General features: G+C 36.2%; 1 protein-coding gene across 3 annotated transcripts in view; it reads left to right on the top strand.

Annotated features, from left to right (window-relative positions):
• Positions 1-22868, top strand: part of GABRA2 (gamma-aminobutyric acid type A receptor subunit alpha2) — a 109140-nt gene that overhangs the window by 42216 nt on the left and 44056 nt on the right. For all 3 annotated transcript variants that reach the window (XM_045834267.1, XM_045834266.1, XM_045834268.1), the window contains 3 exons: positions 3676-3743; positions 19199-19419; positions 21672-21754. In XM_045834267.1, coding sequence (XP_045690223.1) covers positions 3676-3743; positions 19199-19419; positions 21672-21754 — 372 coding nt within the window. The remainder of the gene's footprint in view (positions 1-3675; positions 3744-19198; positions 19420-21671; positions 21755-22868) is intronic.

Below are 22868 nucleotides of genomic sequence, written 5' to 3'. Positions count from 1 at the left end.
ATTCAAGTATAAAGCACCTAATATGTGGCAGGTGTGCTAGCATGGGTGATAGAACAGAGAACAGAAATGACACAGTCCTGTTCTCCAGCAAATTTAAATCCTACTTGGAGAGACAGACCAAACAAAGAACAAAGCAAAGGAAAACAAAGCAAAACAAAACAAACAAGGAAAAAAAACAAGTAAAAAAGTGTTAAGGCATAAAAATAATGACAAGTTCTAAAATGCCCTATGGGGGTGGAAACTGGTGTCAGAGAGAGAAAATAGGAGAAGAGGACTTGCATTCTTTGGGAGAAATAGTGAACCCCTGCTCTGAGGAAAGAACATTTAAATCAGACACAAAGGCAGAGCAGTAATTAACTACTATTGAAAAAGAAGTAAAAGCCAACGTGAAAGGCCTGAGGCAGGACAGTGCTTGGTGGGTCCATGAAGTGATCCAGATTTCGAGGAGTAACTGGTGGTACCTAATATGCAGAGATTGGGGTGGCCACCAGAATGTCAGTGTTATTTATTGGTTTATTTGTTACATATGTCTGTCGCATGGGTCAGAAAACTGTAACAGGCATTAATGACACAGCTTGACCCTGCCCTACATCCGCCAGGGAAAACAAAACCAGAAGATACTATGGGCTGACTTTGACAAATCAGTGTCACAAAATCCAAAAATTACCTATGTCTATTCATATAATCTTAGCCCACCTCTCCTGCTTTCCCTTTCCCTTATGAAAATCCAAATAGAAGATTGCACTTCAAATACAGAAGAACCCTGGCAAGTTGTGTTAAGATGCATCAAGTAGTTTTAGTCATCACACTAAAATATTTCACTGATGTCTATTAATTGTTTACAACTCTGGGCATCCATCTAAATGGAAATCCTCAAAGGCTCAATACCCAGAATCAGTCTCCCAGTCTCAGGTACATATTGTATTTGTGGTCAGTGTGTGCCTTGCTAATTTTTCTTTTCCTGAACTGTCATAGCAGAAGAATATCTCTTCCAATACATATATTCTTTAGCTATGATTATGAAGTCAATAAAGCATGAAATCAATTATTAAGGTAACTTTTCAGAACTATCTCCTGCCTCTTTATGGGCTGCTCTTACTTCTTAGAGCTTTGATGCTATTCATATTTTTCACTTTTTGGATATGTAGCTGGCATTTCCCTGCAGTCACTAGGCACTGATAATACCCTCTCTTCCTCGTTAATTTCCATTTGGCATATAGTGAATGTTTTTCATAGCCTTAAGCATGAATGTATTCACACATTTTTGTCTTCTCTCATTTTTAATTTTACTCTTCCAGACTAAGGAGGATAATTTCATTTGCTTCTGTTGGGATGAAGATGAACTTAACATTTTAGCTTCTCTGCTCTGAAGAATTTTAAATCACTCTCTGTAATTACTAAAATTGTATTATATTGTTTATCAAGTAAAGGTGATAGCATGATAGATTTTGTGTGAATACAAGGAAAAAACAAACAAACTTGGATCCCATTGTCTTGACTTCTTTCTAGCACCATGTGCAATTTAGGTCCATGACTGGCTGTCTAATTCGTGAGGCCCGGTCCAAGATTACAACGCAGGACCTCTTATTCAGAAAAATGAATAATAATTTTAAAACAGCAAGAACAGGACATTAAACCAAGCCTGGGGCACTTTTGAGGACAAGGCCCGCTGCCATGGCGCGAGGTGCGTGTCCCTGAAGCTGACCCTGTGCAGGTCTTTGGAGCAGGTGGCAGCTGGGACTTAACTTTATAAGGATATTAATATTTCAAACCAGTTTTATAATAAAATTTCATATTGTTTTTGCAATAGAAAAATTTATAAAAATAATAAAGTGAATGACTATATTTATTTAGAACGCTATCACTCTGTTTTGGCAGAGTATTGTGGTGAACAGAAATATGTAGTTAATGAGAAAACACTTTTATTTCAAATTAATTGTTGACTGTGATGTTACGATTTGGATTACCCTGAGCGCTCAAGAGCAAGATTGCTTGGCTTCCAAGTGTGGGTGATTGGGTGTAACTCCTTACTTCTCGATACCTAAGTGTACACACACACTGAGGGATAGGGAAAATCGATCTCATAGGTTTCTTATGCAGATTATTACATGTAAAGTCTTTTGAATAAGCCTACTCAGTTATTTCAAATCCTTTTTTATGTTTTAGTTTTGCATCGGCGGATACAATACCACAAGCTTAGTTTACTTTCTCCTTCCTGGTTATGAATTAATGTCCAGTATAATATTAAAAGTATTTCATGCTATTTGTCTAGAATTAAAAATTTGACAGTTACCAAATAAGACGGTTCACGATGGTAGAAATTAATGACTCATTTTTTCTGTAAGTATATTTAAAGGATTTTTAAAATCTGTACCCTAGGATATATATCTATTGGTTCTAGAGAAAGAGGGTCTGCAGGCTGCTTCTGATGTGTGCCTCAACAGGGATCAAACCCACAACCTAGACATGTGCCCTGACTGGGGATCAAACCTGCAACCTTTTGTTGTACAAGATGACACTCCAACCAAGTCACCCAGCCAAAGCTAAAGGGTTTTTCTTTTTAAATCTTTCGTTTGAGCTTCTCCTCACCCTCACCATTTGCCTTATGAACTATCAAGCAAAACAGAGATAAACTCATAGATCAGGAACAGGCTGACAGTCTTGGATAGGGTTGGGGTGCTGGGTAGGGGGGTGGAGGGATTGAGTAAAAAAGAAAAAATATAGAAAAAAGTCATGGACATGGACAGCAGTGTGGTGATTGCTAGGGAGAGGTGGACAGGGGGATGAGGAGGAGGGTATAGGGGGGTAAATGGTGTTGGAAGGAGACTTGGTTTGGGGTGGTCGCAATGCAGTGTATGGAAGATGTGTTGTGGAACTGTGCACCTGAAACTTGTATAATTTTGTTAACCAGTGTCACCCTAATAAATTCAGTAGAAAGGAAAATAAATCATTAGAGCAATCCAGTTAATTGTGTTACAGTTAAGTTACATAACTATAGAATCTAATTTAATCCAATTAAGATGAATTCTAAGTCTTGGTATTTTAGACATTCTTAAATGCATTTAAAAGCAAGCTTGTTTGGAAGCAATCCATTGTGATTAATGTGTGTTATTTTCTTTTATTTTTATGTGACTAAATAATACATCTTTTATATTAATATGAATTATATTTATTGGTAATGATTAACAATCTGTTTGTACTTTATTGGGAAGACACACTAATTTACAATCTACAAACTGAATCTCTACCATCCTGAAACACCATCTGAAATATTTAGTTTAAGAATTAAATTCAGGACTATACCAAACAGTAATCATACTAACTATATTTTATTTTCAGTACTGGTGGGAAATGTATTGTAAACTAGCTCAGATAAGATAGATTTTAAGAAACTCTTAATTTTGAGAAATATGCTTACAACAGAATACTCTAGTTAGAAATAGTTGCTAAGTAATAGGGTCCTAATGCTTGTAGGCATTTTGCATTTAGGGTTGTGAGAACCTATGGAATCATTGAATAATATAATTTCTTTTTGGTTTTGGAAGTAAAATGCAAGTAAAAAACAGTATTCTCAAGTATCACACAGTTTCTAACCATGCCATGAACTTGACCCCTTCTTTCTCCTGTGCCTCTCATTATATAATATCTATATTCAATCTCTTTTTCTTATATCAGACAGTATTACCGAAGTCTTCACTAACATCTACGTGACGAGTTTTGGCCCTGTCTCAGATACAGATATGGTGAGTTTTTTATGAAATAGTATTTTTACTTCACATAATGCAAAATTGAGAGGGGTAATTTTTTTAGAATAAACAAGTATGTTTAGTGTTATGGAATTATATGACTGTCCCATGCCTATTAAGGCTAAACCATCATATGGAGAGTTTTGGATATTAATTCTTTTGTATCTGTGGTGCACCATTCTGGCTTGGGTGTTCAGATTAGTGCTTTATATTTTACCATATTTTTCGGAGTATGAGACACACTTTTTTGCCACATTTTTTGCTTCAAAAATTGTCCCCCTATTTTCCTCCTCTAAAACCTAGGTGCATCTGGGGTCCGCACCATAAGATGCACCTAGGTTTTAGGGGAGGAAAATAGGAAAAAAATTTGGAAGCAAAAAATGTGGTAAAAAAAGTGTGCCTTATAGTCGAAAAATACGGGTACTTCCTTTCATAACTTGTATCACCAAAAAGGCAAGAGCTAAAAGCATTGGTGAGGATGTGGAGAAAATCAACCCTTGTGCACTGCTGGTGGGGATATAAAGTGGTACAGCCACTGTGGAAAACACTATGGAGGTTCCATAGAAAATTTAAAATTTGATCTGTATGATCCAGCAATCCCACTGCTGGGTGTATATATAAAGAGAATGAAAACAGGCTCTCAAAGAGCTCTCTGCAGTCCCATGTTCACTGCAGCATTATTCACGACAGCCAAGATAGGAAGCATGGTACATATGACCGCAGTGGAATATTATTCAGCCCTGAGAATAACAAAATCCTGCCATTTGCTACAAGATGGTTTGACCTTAAGGACATTATGCTAAGTAAATTAACAGAGAAAAACAAATTCCACATGCAGCACTTATATATGGAATAAAAATATCAGACTGATAGAAACAGTGCATAAAAATGTCATTGCTATGGTCTGGGAGTAGGGATACACCCTATACCCACCTCTCCCTGTCCCTACAGCTACAAAATAGTAAGGTCTGAGAGTCTAATGTAAAACACGGTGACTCTAGTTGATAACACTGTAATGTATAATTGAAATGTGAGAAAAGAGTAGAACTTCAATGTTGTCACACATACACACAAAAGATAAACATTTAGGGGTACTTGCCAGAACTGATTTGTCTGAATATCCTGCCTGGTGACCGAAAACTCACTGCATGCCAATTATTTGAAGCCATGCCAAGGAATGACAATACACCCAGACCATGAAGAAAAGCAGCAAGAAAAGTCCCTTGTCTTACTATGACCTCAGAAATTCCTTCCAGTCCCCTCCATTGACAAAGCCTAACATTGCACCAGCTGGCTAAAGAGCAATGTTTACAGCAGGAATGTCAAACTCATTTTCACCAGGGGCCACATAGGCCTCGTGGTTGCCTTCAAAGGGCTGAATGTAATTTCAACTCCTTAACAGTTAAGGAGTAGTTACTTTTATACAGTCCTAAAATTATTTTGGCCCTTTGAATGCAACCACGAGGCTGATGTGGTCCCCGGGGAAAATAAGTTTGCTATCCCTGGTTTACAGAGTCCCTCTCAAAGGAGGAATAGGAGGGTTGATTTGCAGCTGTAAGTTGGAGAGTCAATACACTGATAATCGATACATAATGATATGTAAAATGGGGAGGATTTCGAGTAAGAGCAAGAGATGGTTTGATCACTCAGCAGGTACTATTTGTTGATTGTCCAAATCTAGAGAAGTATTATGAAGCTGGAGACTATGAAACCTGAGTTATCTATATAAATATGTAACACAGACATGTACAAATGTACGTACTTACTCATATTGTAAATATCTTACTGAAGATAGAACTTATTTAAAAACATGTATATATTTTGTGGAAAGAAATGATTTGGTCTTTCTGATGATCAAATGGAGTGATTTTTCCATCTTGATATTATTTTTGCTGGAGAGCAAGATAATGAGGTACAGTTTGAATTTATATTAATACACATGGCCAGGTCAAGAAATGAAACTTGGCTCTGACACTTTAATTAGAAAGAAATTTATTATGAGGTGGAGGGAAAGTATACCCATATCATTATCAGCCATAAGTGGCTTACAGAAGCAATTAATTAATGGCAAAAAGTAAAGAATAAATTTAATTTCACTTTTGGCGTCTTAGCAGATACACTCATTTCCACGTAGTGTGCACGCAGAGCAGCAAGCCCTAAACCCCTAAGTCTTCCTGTTCAGGTCAGTGAAGTAGATTTGTTGTGACATTAGCCGGAGAGGAAAAACCAGTGTAGCAAAAAGAATTAAGAACCAAAAGAACAAGCACACACATGCACGCTCACACAAGAACTGCACTTCAGAGTTATTAACCAGTGCGATTGTCCGAAGAAAGTTGCAGGTCTAAATCATAATGAAAGATTGTAATTACAGTGCCTGCAAGTAAGTTGAAAATCTTTTATTTTAACATTTAAAAATTATGATTAAGAAGGTAATAATTAAACTTTGGAATGTGCTTAGTAGCTGATAATTTACAAAGTCTGTAGTAGGCGTGTGCATTTTAGCAATTTATAACTCACTTCTCATTAATTTTTCTCCTTGGTTTGTATAAGGATGACTTTTCCCATATTAGTAAACACTTTCTGTGTGTGTGTGTGTGTGTGTGTGTGTGTGTGTGTATTCTTAAGGTATAAGTGGTATAGCCACCAACTTTTCCACCAAAACCTAGGCTAAGAACTGCAGCTCAAATGGCTAACTCTTGCAATGCTAAGTGTTAAGGCTCAAACTTAAACAATGGAGACTTTGAAGTCATGAGGGGCAAATTCTGAACAGAGTTTATCATTAAGCTATTAAGCAAGCTATTAAGTGGTGATCTTGGTAATTTACTGATCATATTGATCTCATCGGTTCATACTTTTCTATCTTATGAAAACAGTGTGCAGTGCAGTATCTGATTCCCTGAAGCTATTAGGAAATTATGCATTTTGGTGATTAACATTATAGGAAGGTTTAGAGAGTTATTACATGTCCATAATTGGGTTAAAAATTGACACTGGATGTAGCTGTTAACCTTTATCAGAAGTTTTCATTTGCAAATGTAGCTAAAGAAACCTGCTACAAATATGGTAAATACTATACATTGAGGGTAAAGTCATGATGTTTACTCACTTTAAAGCTGTCATGCAGGAGTTAATTATTGGAAGGTTGTTGCTATTTTGGAAGGATAGTAATTAGACTTGGTGAACATTCACTCATTCAACTACTATTATTCAGTACCCATCTATAGTTTTAAAACTGTTTTTCAAAATGATATTCAGAGACACTTGCACTGGAATCACTAGGAGTTATTTATTAAAACCTTTATTTCCTAGACTCCTTCTAAAATCTGTGAGGTCATAATTGCCACTTGTAGGACATGACAGTCTATATTTTAACAGAATGAGTTATTTGTATAGGATGAATTCTTGGGGGATTGGGCAAATGGTGGCACCGTTCACTGGGATATGGAACAAGGAAAGTTTTCTGTGCTTTTGTTTTGGTGTTTGGGACCAAGTATTTATGTTGCAGACATACTGTGCTGCTGTGAGTAATTTAGTGGGAAATGTCTAGCTAGCAGGCATGGCTCAGGAGCTCAGGAGGGGAGCATAGAATGCAGATGGTTTGGAGAACCATGTGATGGTAGTCGTGACCACAGGCACATCCATAAACTGGTGTAGGAAAAACAGGTTAGTATGAAATGGTCCTCTGGCTTTCACAGAAACTTTAGAAAACGAAAGGTTGAAAAAGACTGCCTAGGAGACTGAGAAGGAACAACCGTGGATGTCTGTTAAAATAAAAGGGGATTTGAACAAACGTCAGAGTCCACTGCCTTTTATTCCTTATCAGATGCAATGATGATGTGCAATAGTCAGGTATCTTTCTCGCTTACAGCCCTCAGCCAAGGTAGGATATGTTTTGTTTGATAATGAAACAAACCCATAGGTTTCACCCACAGCAAAAACCTCTCCTAGGGAATGGGGTAACAGTTCCACAGCAGAGGGGAAATAAAGGTAGTTGACCTAGTTTGACTCTATCATTTTCCATTTTGTGGGAACTGAGAACATCCAGTCACAGCACTTATTCAGAAAAGAGGCATTCCCTACCATCCTCTCATTATTTTTGCATAAATACCAAACAGCTATGTCTTCTGACCATGAAGTGGTATTTTAATTAAAATATATATAAATTGCAGATGTTTCATGTCCTTTTCCCAGGTTGCCAGGGTGGAACCTGTCTTCTTGGGAGGGGTACCCTGAACTTCTATGCCTTTATTAAAGATAATAACTATTACCCATTGGTGTCAGCCCCATTCACTTTCCAGGAGACATCACTGCATTTAGATTGTTGGCAGACACAGAAGGTCTCAGATCCCATGATGAGGATTTTCCCAAGGGTTTCCCACAACACCAGGAGAATGTGGTTTTAATGCCAATGCAGGAGGGTATAGCAAAAGTAGGAAGAGAACAAGTGTCTCATATTGTAGTAAAGCCAAGAAAAAGATTCGAATGTGTCATTGGATGGAGAACAAGGAGGTATTTACTGATCGTGGTAAAAGCAACCAGATTGCAGCGGGCTGAGCGTGTGGGAGGTGAGGAAATGGGGAACGAGTGGAGGCGACATTTTCGAGCAGCATGACTGAGGAGAGGGGGTGAGACAGAGGGCAGTAGCTGTGAGCCAGTGCAGCTAACTCTCTGCGAGGCTTTTATGTTTTAAAGACTGCAGTGAACTTCTCACTGCTCTCTGAGCCTGCCATTATCTTTAACAACTCTCTGGCCTCACACATGTTTTTCCCTGTTTTTGTTATGCTTTGCTCCTCCTTTGCCAGCTGGAGGTCTTTCATGAACTCAGGGCCAAACTCAGATTTCACCCTCTCTGATGTTTCTCTTTCTCTAGACTACTCCAAGCGGAGTCAGCCCTTCTTGTCCCTGTGCTCTGCCACATGGCGTTCACACATTTCTCATGACTCTTCACACTGGATAATACAAATCTTTACATGTCTTTCTTCTTACTGCAATCCGAGCTACTCGAAGGCACGAGTTGTATTTGTTCATTTCAGCAAGACTGACTAAGTACACATTCTGTGTCTGTCACAGTGTCGGGAGCTGAAAACTGGTGGAGCCAGTGCTGCCTTCAAATTGTTCACAGTGTATGTGTGTGCACGTGTGGGTGGCAGGGGGAGGGTGGAAAAAAAATAATTTCAGAACAGTGTGATTCTGCTTTTATTAAAATATTTATGGATTAATATGGTAGTGGAAGGGATGCGGGTAGAGGATATCCACATCTGAGAAGAGTTCCCCAAAAAGAAAAGAGCAAAGGAGGACAAATATGGTTGGCTGGCCAGCGATATAATGAAAAGAGTGCTTGAGCACAAATTAGAACTGATTGAGTTTAGTAAAATATAAAAGTTCAGTGGAATAAGAGCCTAGAATGCTCTTAGAGATTTGAAAGGCGATGAGGCTAGAAAATAACTCAGAACCAGATCGTAAACAGATGTATAGCCCATTTTGGCTCCCCAAAAGCCAAAACATTCCTAAATAAAACTAAAACATACCGTAGTTACCAGAGAACTTATTATGGCATGGCTTTTGAAATATATGTCAACATTCTTCAAAATGTAACAATTATATATAATAAAAGCCCACTGTGATAAGTTTAATGCATTTATGCGAACACAACCAAGCCAACGTTTCCACTAGTGAATCTAAGAATCAGGGTATTGCATGCTGGTGACTTTGCTGTAAGATATCTGAGAGTTTCCTTCCATCTGATTCTGCTGATGACTTTCTCCTCATGCCCCCTTTGTGCTGTCATTGCCAGGATCCTTGTCACAATATTTAATTTCCAATGAATCCTCTCATTCATTCATTCATTCATAGACTAATTTTGCTTATTTCCTATGTTCCAGGCAAATTATTAGATGCTGGTGGCACAGCATGTAAGAAGGTGATTATGGTCCTTGTTCTCAGAAGTAAAAGTTGGCCAAATGTTGGGGTGAGGAGGGAACAGACTGCAGTAGAGATCAATGAGTAGCAAGATGGAGCACGAGGCATCAGAGGCGCCGCCATATCAGTGCTGCTGCGGGAGAGAATGGGGAATGGGGAGAGAATTGCTGAACACCAGGCCAGAGAGGTGAGGGTGGGGGAGGTTATACTGGGTCTTGGGGGCTGTGAGAAAGCATCTGGACTTCATTGCAAGGACTTTAGAAATTCTATGGTCCAAGCTCAGCAAGGCTTCATTCATGGTGTCAGGTGCATCCTGTAGTTTTATCTACACTTTTAAATATCAACGAGTCCGGGAAGTCCTATTTAAACCTCAATTTCTTATGTCATTTAGATCTTCTTTTTTTCTCAGGTGTGTTCACAGCTAAAGGATGTACAATGGGTGATAGTCCATGTTCTACTCTTCTCCACTTTCTGGGTCTCCCAGAGTTGAGGCAAGAAGGGAGGCTATAAAAAGGAGCATAAACATTTTTTACTTAACTTGTTCTATTGATAATTTCTCTTGGCAGTCAATGCCATTTGAATGGCTGGTAGATAAACACAGGGTCTTTCATGGGGCACACTTGGGATTCTCTATGATGTCCTTATTACTCCAAACACCAAAAAACAACCGCAGCTTATTCTTCAATGGGCTGCTTGTGGCCTCCTCCTCAGCCTCTGCCTGGTACTTTACTTTGTGACCTTTGGTATAGGTGTTCCCTCCCTCGTCAGGACATCCTTTTGTTGAGTATGGGAAATGGGGAGAAGAATACTTTGGAGGTGATTTAAACCAGGTTACTCTGAGGTTCAGTTTCTAAGAACTTTACACATATTATCTCACTTTATCTTTACAAGAGTTTTAGAAAGTACAACCGATTTTATTATTAACACCACTTTACAGATAAGTCAATTTAAATAGAGACTGAACCTGCTCAAGTTCAGATAGTCTGGTCTATCTGATTTAAGAGCCCACACCCTTAACATCTATTTCATATTACTCAATTTGTTTTTCTTATTGATATCCTTCAGTTTTGTGTGAGTCAGTTTTAAATGTGGAAAGACTTTGACAGAGATTATAAAACTCCAATGTCAGCCTTGCAACTAATTTCTCCCTGTTGTCTTTCATAATCCATGCATTTATTGATCTATAAAAGAAGGAAACTTCACTCTAATGTCCTGCCTCTGAGAATTTATTTTCTGTATGGTATAATGAAAAGAACTTGGTGTAGGAAACTTAAAGTTTGAGTTCAAATTTTGGCTTTCTCTCTATTATTTTTAAATGAATGTGGCTTTGAAAGTGGTCTCTATCTATGAAATGCTGATATCTTTGCATACTTAATAAGCTTATTATGAATTTTAAATAACAAATTATATCAAAGTGAATTGCAATGAACATGTTATAACTATTAACCATTTTGAATGCTTCGCTTATATGTATTTTAAAAATTTACTATTATAATCTGAATTTTTAGCATGAGTTTTTAATTTGCTTGTGAAACTTGCCTGGCATCCAGTTCCAAAGGATAGCCCAGACACCCCACCTGCACAGCGGTCTGAACGTGTTGCATCTATGCTATTCTGCATTCCATTTGTGTGAGCTTCTTTGCATGATAGTGTTTCATGATCTTGTATCAGTTGAATTTATGGACACTGTGCTGTTCTGTTTTTAAGCTTCTTACTTTCTGTGATTTTTGAAGTGCTAATAATACTGGCTTAAATTTGTTGTTCAGCCTCTTTGAGCATCAACAAAAGCATTTGAGTTTAACCATCACTGTATTTTTCAGAGTTGTTTAATTGCTACATACATGCTTTATAAATCCAATTTTTCTTTGTTACATAAGAAACACACTGATTGGAATTCACTCAGAGGAGACTAGCCTTTATGAACAAAAAGGGAATAATGAAGTAAACTTTGGTACTTTAAAATACACTCAGTAAATCAAAGTAAGTGAGAAATCACTCCAAAAGCAGTCCTACCGTTTGGATGTTTTAGTGAGTAGATACGATTAATCAGAAACAGGCTACAAGCAGTGACATAATTAATGTACCCAGGCACTAAAAATATGCTCTCTCCACTAAGTTAATGTGTCCTTGGAATCACGTTTATGCAACAAACTATGCAATAGAAGGGAATTTCTTTGTTTGCAATACAAGTCATGGAAATAATGGTTAGTGGTAGTAAAATATTGGACTGAAAACTATATCCTTCCCTTGGTTTTGCCCCTAACAAGCTTAGAAACAGGAAATTCACTGAATTTATCTATAACCTCATCTATGAAAAGGAAAGTTGGGTTACATTTCTTATAAAGAGTTCTTTAGAGCTGGAAGTTTATGGATTCTTTCACTTCAGTTCTATCTAACAATCCGTCTCAGGTCTCCTGTGCATTGGCCATAGGGTAGCTGCATGCTCCCATGCCCTTGTGAGTTTTTGTTTTTTCCTAACTTTGCTCTGTACTTGTTTGTGTACTCTCCGAAGGATTTTGTATATGGTTGTGTTATTATTTATTTCTTTTAGAATCTCAGTTCATGGGTTCAAGTCCTAAGTTTGGATGAAGAGGTTGCATTGTTCCCTATTGCTCTGGCAAATTTCTTGTAACACACAAATCGCGTTATTACTGTTACTGTACATACTTGTGGCACACTTGAAGTTTATTTCAAGAAATCTTTCAAGAATATTCTTTTTAATATTGAGAATATGCATTTTATATGAATTTAAGGCAATCACATGTAAATAATTGGTTTGGAAATACTGTTCTTCTTAGTGGATATCTAATTGGTTGTCTCATTATCCTTCCTTTTTAATCATTAAAACAGTGAGTGTAAACCTATATTTTAAATAGACTCAATGATAATTATAAATCTTCTTTTATGGATTTTGTTTGAGAGTTGATTATTTCATCATTTTTAATGTGGCTAATGAAAAGCTCATATTAGGCACACAATAAATATATCTTTTTCTTCTTCACTAGTGTTTATGTAACTATTAATGTTTTGTTCAATCCATTGTGTCATTTAGTAATAATCTTTTTGTGTGTTTGTTTTTTTATTATTGTTCAATTACAGTTTTCCCCATTTTCCCACATTACTCTCCCCTGCCTTACCCACCTTTCACCACCCACATTATATCCACCCCCCAGCTGTCCTTGTCCATGGGTCCTTCATACATGTACATTGACTGACCCATCTTCTGCTTTCCCCTGTTACCCTCCATCCCTCTCCCCTCTGGTTACTGTCAGTTTGTTCTTTATTTCAGCTCCTCCTTTTCTATTTTGCTTGCTTGTTTTGTTGATTAGGTTTTGCTTATAGGTGAGATCATATGGTATTTGTCTTTCACTGCCTGGTTTATTTCACTTAGCATAATGCTCTCCATATCCATCCATGCTGTCACAAAGGGTAGGAGTTCCTCCTTTCTTTCTGCTGTGTAGTATTCCATTGTGTAAATGTACTGCAGTTTTTTGACTCACTCATTTATTTATGAACACTTAGGCTGTTTACAGCACTTGGCTATTGTAAATAGCGCTGCTATGAACATTGGGGTGCATAGGTTCTTTTGATATAGTGTTTCAGGATTCTTAAGGTATAGTCCCAGCAGTGGTACTGCTGGGTCAAAAGGCAGTTCTATTTTTATTTTGTTGAGAAAATTCTGTACTGTTTTCCACAGTGGCTGTGACAGTCCTTGTTCCCACCAACAGTGCACTAGGGTTCCCTTTTCTCCACAATCTCACCAGCATTTGTTGTTTGTTGATTTGTTTATGATGGCCATTCTGATTGGTGTGAAGTGGTATCTCATTGTGGTTTTAATTTGCATCTTTCTGATGACTTGTGATGCTGAGCATCTTTTCATATGTCTCTGGGTCCTTTGTATGTCCTCCTTTGAGAAGTGTCTGTTCAGGTCCTTTGCCCATTTTTTAATTGGATTGTTTGTCTTCCTGTTGTGAAGTTGTGTGAGTTCTGTATATATTTTGGGGATCAAACCCTTGTCCAAGGTATCATTGGCAAATATATTTTCCCATACAGTTCATTGCCTTTTCATTTTGTTGATGTTTTCTTTAGCAGTGCAGAAGATTTTTAATTTGATGTAGTCCCATTTGTTTATTCTTTCCTTTATATTCCTTGCTCTAAGGGATGTGTCGGTGAAGATATTGCTATGTGGAATATCTCAGATTTTTCTGCCTATGTTCTCCTGTAGGACTTTTATGGTGTCATGACATATTTATGTCTTCTATCCATTTTGAGTTTGTTTTTTGTATGGTGTAAGTTGGTGTTCAAATTTGTTTCTTTTTTTTTTTTTTTGCATGTAACTGTCCAGTTCTCCCAACACCATTTGTTGAAGAGCCTATTTTTACTCCATTTTATGTTCCTGTTCCCTTTGTCAAACATTAATTGATCATAGAGACATGGGTTTATTTCTGGGCTCTCTATTCTGTTCCACTAATCTATGTGTCTGTTCTTATGCCAGTACCAGACTGTCTTGATTACAGTGGCCTTATAACATAGTTTGATATCAGGTATTGTGATCCCTCCTTGAAACCATCTGTCCATTTATGTGAGGGAGTTTAATCAGAACTAGATGTTGTAACTTGCAAAGTCACCTAAGTATAAGTCACAGTACCCTGTGAACAACTGAATGTGGCAGCACGTGACCACTCCTAGTTGCAGGTCCTTTTCTTCCTGTAGGACACTTTACATATGACCAGAATCTACTTATGGACATTGTGAGAATGCCAATATCATTCCATATATTATCTAATAGCAAAGCTTCATTTACTTCCTATATTCCCATAAGAATTCTGTATAAAAATAAAGATTCTAACAATTTCTTCCTGTACCCAAATGGATGTACATATTCTACTTTGTAAACCATTGCTCTAAGCTGATAATCCTGCTTCTGCTCACAGGTTTTGGTTTTCTCTTCATTTATGTAAAGTGCAGTTACAGATTTTTTTTAAACTAAGTGATAATGAGCCTGCCTGCATGGTATTAAACCCATGGGACTTTCACTGGAGTCATGTGATGAAATTACATTTTAGATGCTCTCAATCTGTTCATTCACAAATATTGTTTATTTTTCACTTAAAGAGGGCTAGTGTGATATATTGCAATGATGGTCCCCATTCTTTGCTTCTTTGTATATCTGCATCTATTTTTGAACTTTAAATACGTTTCCACTAAGAATGGGTGGACCTGATATAATATTTGTCACTCACTTCAACCATGTGACTTGCTTAGGCCAATGGATTGTTAAAAGACATTACACAAGCAATGACTTGAAGTGGGCTTATTCATTGAGGTTTGTGATTTTGCACTTACGCTATTGTCATGAGAAAAATAAGCCCCAGGTTGTCCACTGGTCTGTAGAGTAGGACAAGATATACTCGAAACACAGCTGAGATGCCCCAGTGATCATGCAAGGATGCGAGCCCAGATCAGCCAATGGCCAACTAACCCACATATGCATTAGTGAGAACAGCTGAGATCAATGGAGCCCAGGTGAGATCAGCTGACCCTTACTCTCAGGACTTCTGAGTTAATAATAACTGGTTGCTACTTTAAGCTTCTGTATTTTAGGTGGGCTTTGCTTGGCAGTAACAAAATGATAATAGCCAGTCTCTAGATTTTACTGGTGAAACATTGATTTCCATTAAAGGCATTTACCAATTCAGGACTGAGGGACTGTTTTTTTTCCCCAGTTGTAGTCTTTTTCCATTCCTCACCCCACTGCATTCCAGCTCTAAACTCTTCCTCCTTTCAAGATATTTCAACACTATTTTACATGGTAAATCTCGATTTGCTTCTTAAATTTTCTTGTCTCTTTACCCTTTCTACAAATGTCTGTGTTTTTCTGGTTCCTCTTCCTCAATTTTCTAGAGTTTTTTCTTGTTTATTTCCATCAATTAATCATGAAACATATATATAATTATTTTTTATTCTCACTATTTTAATTATCATTGATAAAATGATATAGTGAATATATGTTCAATATCTTAAAAGTTAATATTAAATGTTAATAGACTAAGTTACCATTAAAAAATGGAAATGGTCTGATTCAACAAGAAATATGAAGATATTTTCAAAAAGTTGGAAATAATTAGTATCTTCAGAGCTGATGCGTGGGTCACTGGCCAGCAGTGATCACGGAATGCTGCGGATGGCTCATCAAAACACGAGAAAAAACATGCACAGAGATAGACTAGTTTCTGTGGAGAAGTAGGGACGGAACGGCCACCACCTCTAGTGGGGAGCGTGCCAACTTACCATCCAAACCGGCTTTTATTGGTTTCGTTTGCATAAGAATTCAGGTAAAGCACATTACTCATTTCGAGGAAGTAAGGATCAAACGATAGATAACAAGGAAGTCTGAGGGCCTATTTTGAGTCAGGGTCAAAGAGCTGTAAGACTTTAAGGAACAAACTAACTTCCTCCTTGGACCCTTCTCATTGAACTGAGAGCATTCTAAACAAAGAAGGTTTCGCAGGAATTTACATGTTCTTTCTTAGGCCTGATCACCTGGGGAATCCGCCCTTTCCAGCACAGGGCGGCACCACCCTGTCATTGTTTCAGGCTTAGGTGGAGCAAGGGAAGAAAGGCAGCCAAGGGATTAAGAGATTTTCTTGCACAGCAGGAGGACTCGAGCTTTGTCAAAGCCAAAGGGCGAGAGTCCATCACCCCCTTTTGCTGTAGCCCCCAAAGTCCTTCTTTTGGGGGCCTCCTACATGATCGTGCCTGTCTTAGATCATTCCCCCCTTGGGGAATCTTACCCGTCATTGGCTAACGGACCAAGCATTGAGGTCCAGGCAAGGTGAGGTTTGAAGGGGCAGAAGCGGCAATCCTGTCAGGGAGATAAGCTTGTCTCCTGGCTGGCTTACGGTTCAAGGGCGTTCCCTTAGCCTTAGCCTAGGCGGGGGTTACAGCTTCTGATACCAGGCGGGGCAGTTCCCAACACAGAGCATAGTCTCTTATTACTTATACAGTAAAATTAAACATCATTGACAAGATATAAGTAAATAAAGCAATACATTTGGAAATATAAAGACCTGTCACAATATCTCCTACATAAAAAAAGGAAGAGCCGTAATGGAAGTTATGTCTTTGACTGAACAACAATAAAAACTCTATTAGTTTTACTTTTTATATAGCAATAGTAACCATGAGTTTAGAAACAATGTAGAATAAACAATGGGACAGAAATTTCAGAAACAGAGCCAAACCTATTCTGACTTTAAATACATGAGAGAGGGGCCATTTAGATCTGTGGGGAAAAATGGACCACTTAATAGAAAATTGTTTTTCCCATTAGAAAAAAAAAAGGTTGGATCTTTACTTTATATGATACAAAATAATTCCAGGACCTAAAGGTTAAAAGCAGAACTTTTATATCTTTATAGGAAGCATTCTGGGATATATCTATTATATATTGTATGGTTTACAATATTAGAATTCTTATAAAGTTTGTGTTTAAAAAATTCATATGTAGAAAATATAAAGAATTTCTATAACTCAACAATAAAAAGGCAACCTAAAGGAGACTGAGTAAATGAAATGAACAGAAATTCCATAAGAAAAAACTAGAGTATTTAATAAACATATGAATATGCATTAAATGTCACTAGTTTAACAGGGAAATCCAAATAGTTGCACTATGAAACATTTTACACCAACCACAATGGCTAAAATGAAGTATTCCACCTATCCCAAGTTGTAAAGAAACAAGGAATTGTATACATTGCCGGTGGCCCTAGGGTTTCCATTTGACAATGTTTTGTTAGGTTGAAGATGCACGTACAACATGGTTCAGTTATCCCACTTGTCATTCACTTACTGTTTGGGAACCTTCTGTGTCTCCTGTGTGGGATGTCTGTAGGAAATGATTGCCATAGCAATAGCTTCTAAAAACAATAAAAATACCATAATGTCATAGAAATAGAAACATGGAATTTGAAATTTGATAAAAAGTTGTAAAATACCTTGAGTTGGCCTGGAAAAGTACATGTCATTGGGATTCACATTCAGTTTGAATTGAAGGGAAACATAGTTGGAAAGAAATCCTTGCATAAAAGCTTCTCATATACACTCATTTATTAACCCAGCTTTTTGTTGTGGCTACTTGAATTTCAACTATATGTAATTAAATATTTAAGCAATGACTGACCCGTGGAGACTGAGGGTGTGTTCGATTGTGAAATTTTCTCCTAAGCTTCAGGAGCCCAAAGCTACTTACATGTCCTATTCATTGGCCAGTGCCCCTGGCTGATGCTTTTCATCTCCAGCCATTCCATTTCTGAGGGATCACTGAGAATCATCTACTTTCATTTGCTTGACTAAGATTTGTACAAATGCTTGATATTTTCATAAGCATATGGCCTTTCTAATCTGCCCCTTTCTACACACACAATTTTAAGTGAAATTGCTAACTGCTGAAGCATTTATTTGCTCACATGATAACTGTGACATTGTGCTCCAGGGGCAGTTTCTGAATTTCCAGTCTCAAGTGTGTAACTGAAAATCATAATTATTTATCATGTAAATGTTTGCACAAATGTGAATGGGCAAAAATTTGAACATCTAATACATTGTCAGCATTAATCACAATTGTGAATTGTGTATCTCATCTAAAATGTATTCATTCTCTTCTGTTAAGAGAGATGGAGATAGGAAGTGAATGGAGGGAACGGAGGGAGGAAGCAGGAGAGGGGTCAATGAAAAAGAGAGGGAGAAGGAAAGGAGGGAGAAAGATGGGGTGAGGGAGGACAGGACAGAAAGAGAGAGATTCAGCTAAGACAGTGTTGGGGAATGATAATAAAAGAATTAATTGCTAGCTAGTCTGTATGAATATTTAATAGTACATTTTAACCTGAAGGAATTTATTTGCAAAGTATTTGTCTTTGAATACAAATACAATAACTTGTCAAATATAGTAACGGGTAACTTAGTCTTTTTATTTAAAAAATTATGAAAATCATTGTTATCTTCTAATACATTCTTGCTAATGATATGATATTTTGCCATTTTTTTCGTATTTTAAAAAACAAGATATTCTAGTTTCTTTGGCAACAGGAGATGATGACTCATACAGATCTGACAGTGTGTTTAATACTTGTTTCTATTTTTTCTTTTCTTTTATTTTTTTCCTACTGAGAAGACTTCCTGATATTTCTTTCTTACGTTAAATGATAAAACAATCCACCCAATCTTGCCCCAAGCATGCCCCCTTCTCCAAGTTTTGAACTATAGAACAAAATAATGCAGTTTGCATGGAGAATTTGTTCAAGTAAATAAGACTAGATAAAGTAAATGTATTTTTATTTTCATAATAATATGTAGGTACCTGTGTAAATACATATGTTTTATCCCATTGTAAGGGAAAGGAATGATATGTCTGATTCAAAATTTACTTCTCTCAATACATTTCTCTCTTTTGAAACAATGTTACTGGAGTTTTGTATTCCTTGTCTTTAAAATATTTATTATTTTCAAAAGAATGTTATTTTATATTTCAGGAATATACAATAGATGTTTTCTTTCGGCAAAAATGGAAAGATGAGAGATTAAAATTTAAAGGTCCTATGAACATCCTTCGACTTAACAATTTAATGGCTAGCAAAATCTGGACTCCAGACACTTTCTTTCACAATGGGAAAAAATCAGTAGCTCATAACATGACGATGCCAAATAAGCTTCTTCGAATCCAGGATGACGGGACGCTGCTGTACACCATGAGGTATGTTTGTAGGTTTGGTATGTTGCATTTAGATGCTGAGAAATCCAAGTATCAAAAAACCAGTCAACCTCATTGTCAAATGTTAACACAAGTTGAATATTTTCATAGCAGATTATTGAGGTACCTATAATATTCTTTGTAATTGTATACATAATAAAATTTTAAATATCAAATAATATTTATGACTTTGATTCTCATCTTAGGGTGTTAAAATTTAAGAAGTGCCTTTACTATTAAGAATTGATTTTTTAACTATTTATTTTTCATACTATATTTTAATTAAATACAGCTTCATAGCATAACAATTTTTTTTGTACTAGCATGTAATTTTATTTTTTAAGATTTCATTAGATAGCCCATCAAAAATTTAAGGGATTTTTAAACAAACTTATACTTCATTTAATGTTTTGTTTCTTTTTATGAAGCTACTTGAAAGAAAAAACATTATTTTTTAAAACTCAGAGTTAGTTTTTTTTTAATAAAACTTGCAAGTAAATTGGATATTGTAAGCATATGTCTCAGACTGAACCATGTAAAATTGCCATTTTGTAAATCAAAAAATGTCATGTAACATCAACTTCATTGATTCAACCTTAAAAAACCAGCTAAAGGAAGGTACTGTTGTGGTGCTGAATGGACTGAATGTATTGTTGTTAACACCACTGCCCCATTTTAAGTATTCCCATGAATTCATCTATTAAAATAGGTTGCTTCTATTACGTAAAAAAGAAATAATCAGAAATCTAATAAAGTAATGTATAATGTAAAATTAAAGTGTTGAAAGTACCTTAAAGCATAGATGACTTTCATCAACATCATATTTAGACAGATGTGCATTGCAGGCATTTGATGCATTTTTATTTCATATGCAATGTTAAATGGTAGATTTCAGTTGTGAAAATTCTTTAAGAAAGGTCTTTCACAAAGTCCTGATCTTGAAAGAAAAAACTCCTGTGGACTCATTACTAATGACCATGACCTAAAATGGAAGTGTTAGCTCTTTCTTCTGTCTCTTTCTTGGAATTTTGCAAAACAGAGGCTGTACCTCTGTGATTTTGCACATTTTGATAATTCCTATGGATTAAGACAATAATTGGAAATTTGGAGTTTAAACAAAATACAGACAGAGAGCACACATAGTTTTGGAAATATTTCGTGGAGTTCTATTAGAAGTATATAATCTATAGTTAAATTTGCCCCCATTTGTTTTGGTCCTAAGAAATATTTTCATTTGTTCCATTTAACACATGTCTTATATACTTTACCTTTGTGTGAAGTGGAATGACTAATAACTCTGTTATAAATTTGCTGATTACTTTGTACTGTGCTCATGAGGGCACAGAAAAATACTTGGTATATAACACACATAATGTAACCTAGTGGCAACAAGATATTTTTGTGAGATACATCTAAATGTGTATCCACATACAATGCACACCCACAGTTTTGCCCCAAGCTTTCAGGAAAAAATTTTCATTTCAGTTTTTTCACTCAATTATTTATTTATTTATATTTAGAAACAAAACCAATGATCATATTCCAGGGTATTATTTTGCATACAAATATCTTTATTGCTTTGTAGAACTACACTTTTAATGCATAAGCATAAGTAAGAGAATTACAAACATTTATATAGATATAGAATTTACATTTACACACATGTAAAATGTGTGTGCTTATTTTTCCTCAAAAATTTATGAAAAAAGGATGCATTATACATGGGAAAATACGGACTATCTATTTCCATACTTATATTCATGTATCTATATATGATACTGGCTCAAAGCTTACACATTTTTGAAGGAAGCTCCTCTGAATTAAAATTGAATTCTTATATCAATTTTGTTATATGGTTGTTGATGAGATGGTAGAAAAAATACATTTTTTCATTATAGAGATTTTTAAAAATTTTTCTCTAACATTTCAAATATGAGTAGTAAAGGTAATGGGAAAGTAGTTATTCAAAAATGAGTATAAAACTTAACTTTTTAACAAGCCACAGAGTAAAGTATGGTTAAATATACCATCTTGGTAAATAAATATTATTGTTACTTACACTCAGATTTTACATATGTTAATGTCTTCTAAAGTATGATCTAAATGTGAGAGAAAAAAAACATGCTTAAATGTTAATTAACCTAATAAGATGCTATAAAGCTCTCCATCATCATTAATTCTGTTGACAACAGTAAGGAGTGATTTATCTTCACTTGCCAATTTACTTAAACAAAGAGTGGAATTTTGACTTTTAGGCTTACAGTTCAAGCTGAATGTCCAATGCATTTGGAGGATTTTCCAATGGATGCTCACTCGTGTCCTCTGAAATTTGGCAGCTGTAAGTATGGGGATGAAGTTACATGTTTTGGGTCAACAATATCAAGGATAGTCATCAGCACTGCTTAATTTTATATTTCTTATCATATTATTGAATGCTCAATTCTTGCACATTAAGATACAAAAGTAAATTTCCATCACAAAAAAGTTGGCTAACCCTCCTGTACTCTCAAATATCATTATATTTTAATCCTGGTATTTATATTATCACTTACATGACTGCTAATAAAAAACATCGTGTGTTTTTGTAAATATGTAAATTAGACCAGGAGGTCTTTGGTAATCAGGACTGTGCCATTTCTCCTGTTTGCCAAGTGCTAGTACATTAAAACATACAAAATAAATGTTTTATTTTTGTCAACTAAGTATGAATTGTAAAGGATAGATTCCATTGTTTATTAAAGTAGCCAACAGCCTGTTGCAAATGACAGGCACAGATGCTGGATCTGTGCAATTATCTTTCTGCTTTCTAACTAATAGAAGGTGTTTTTTTTTAATTTCCTAAAATAAATTTGAAAGAGGTAGGTAGCTAGATTGCTTCATGCGGACATCTTCTGTGTACATACACTATTGCAGCAATGGCTCTATGCATTTGGCCATATTTAGGTCACTGAGGTTATATCTTGTGTGTCAAGCAGAAGCATTTATTCTCCCGGGATAATTGGAAAGAGGGAAGGTCAAGCCATCTCCCTAGGCCCACAAGGCATGCAGGGCAGGTTCAGGATAAATTCATAGACGATACTAGACAGCTTCTCTCTTGTGTGAACACATCCCATTGCCTGACCTTTTAAGAAACATTGCTCTTTCCAGCGCCTCCATCTTTGTCCATTTGGGGCAGCTCTTGACATTTCTTTTTTCTTGAATAGAGATGCAGTTCTCAAACCTGATTAAAAATATTTCTGACTGAGTAATGTGCCTTCTCCCCACAGACTGTAGCAAGTGAAAGGAAAGAATGATGGTTAATATGAATGCAAAAGCCTCTAATTATTTTGATGACCATAGTTTTGTAGAATGAGAAGTTCAGACTTGTTTTTTTCTGTTCTTTCTTACAAAAGGTGTCAGCTCTCAATTTTCTTTGAGAATCTCTTCTTTGTTTAACTACAAAGCCTTCCTTT

Source organism: Phyllostomus hastatus, unplaced genomic scaffold, assembly GCF_019186645.2.
Source record: "Phyllostomus hastatus isolate PE091 unplaced genomic scaffold, TTU_PhHast_1.1 phas_contig_196, whole genome shotgun sequence".
NCBI classification, from domain to species: Eukaryota; Metazoa; Chordata; class Mammalia; order Chiroptera; family Phyllostomidae; genus Phyllostomus; species Phyllostomus hastatus.
The sequence above is the reverse complement of the archived record's forward strand: the minus strand, read 5'-3'. Positions and strand labels throughout refer to the sequence as shown.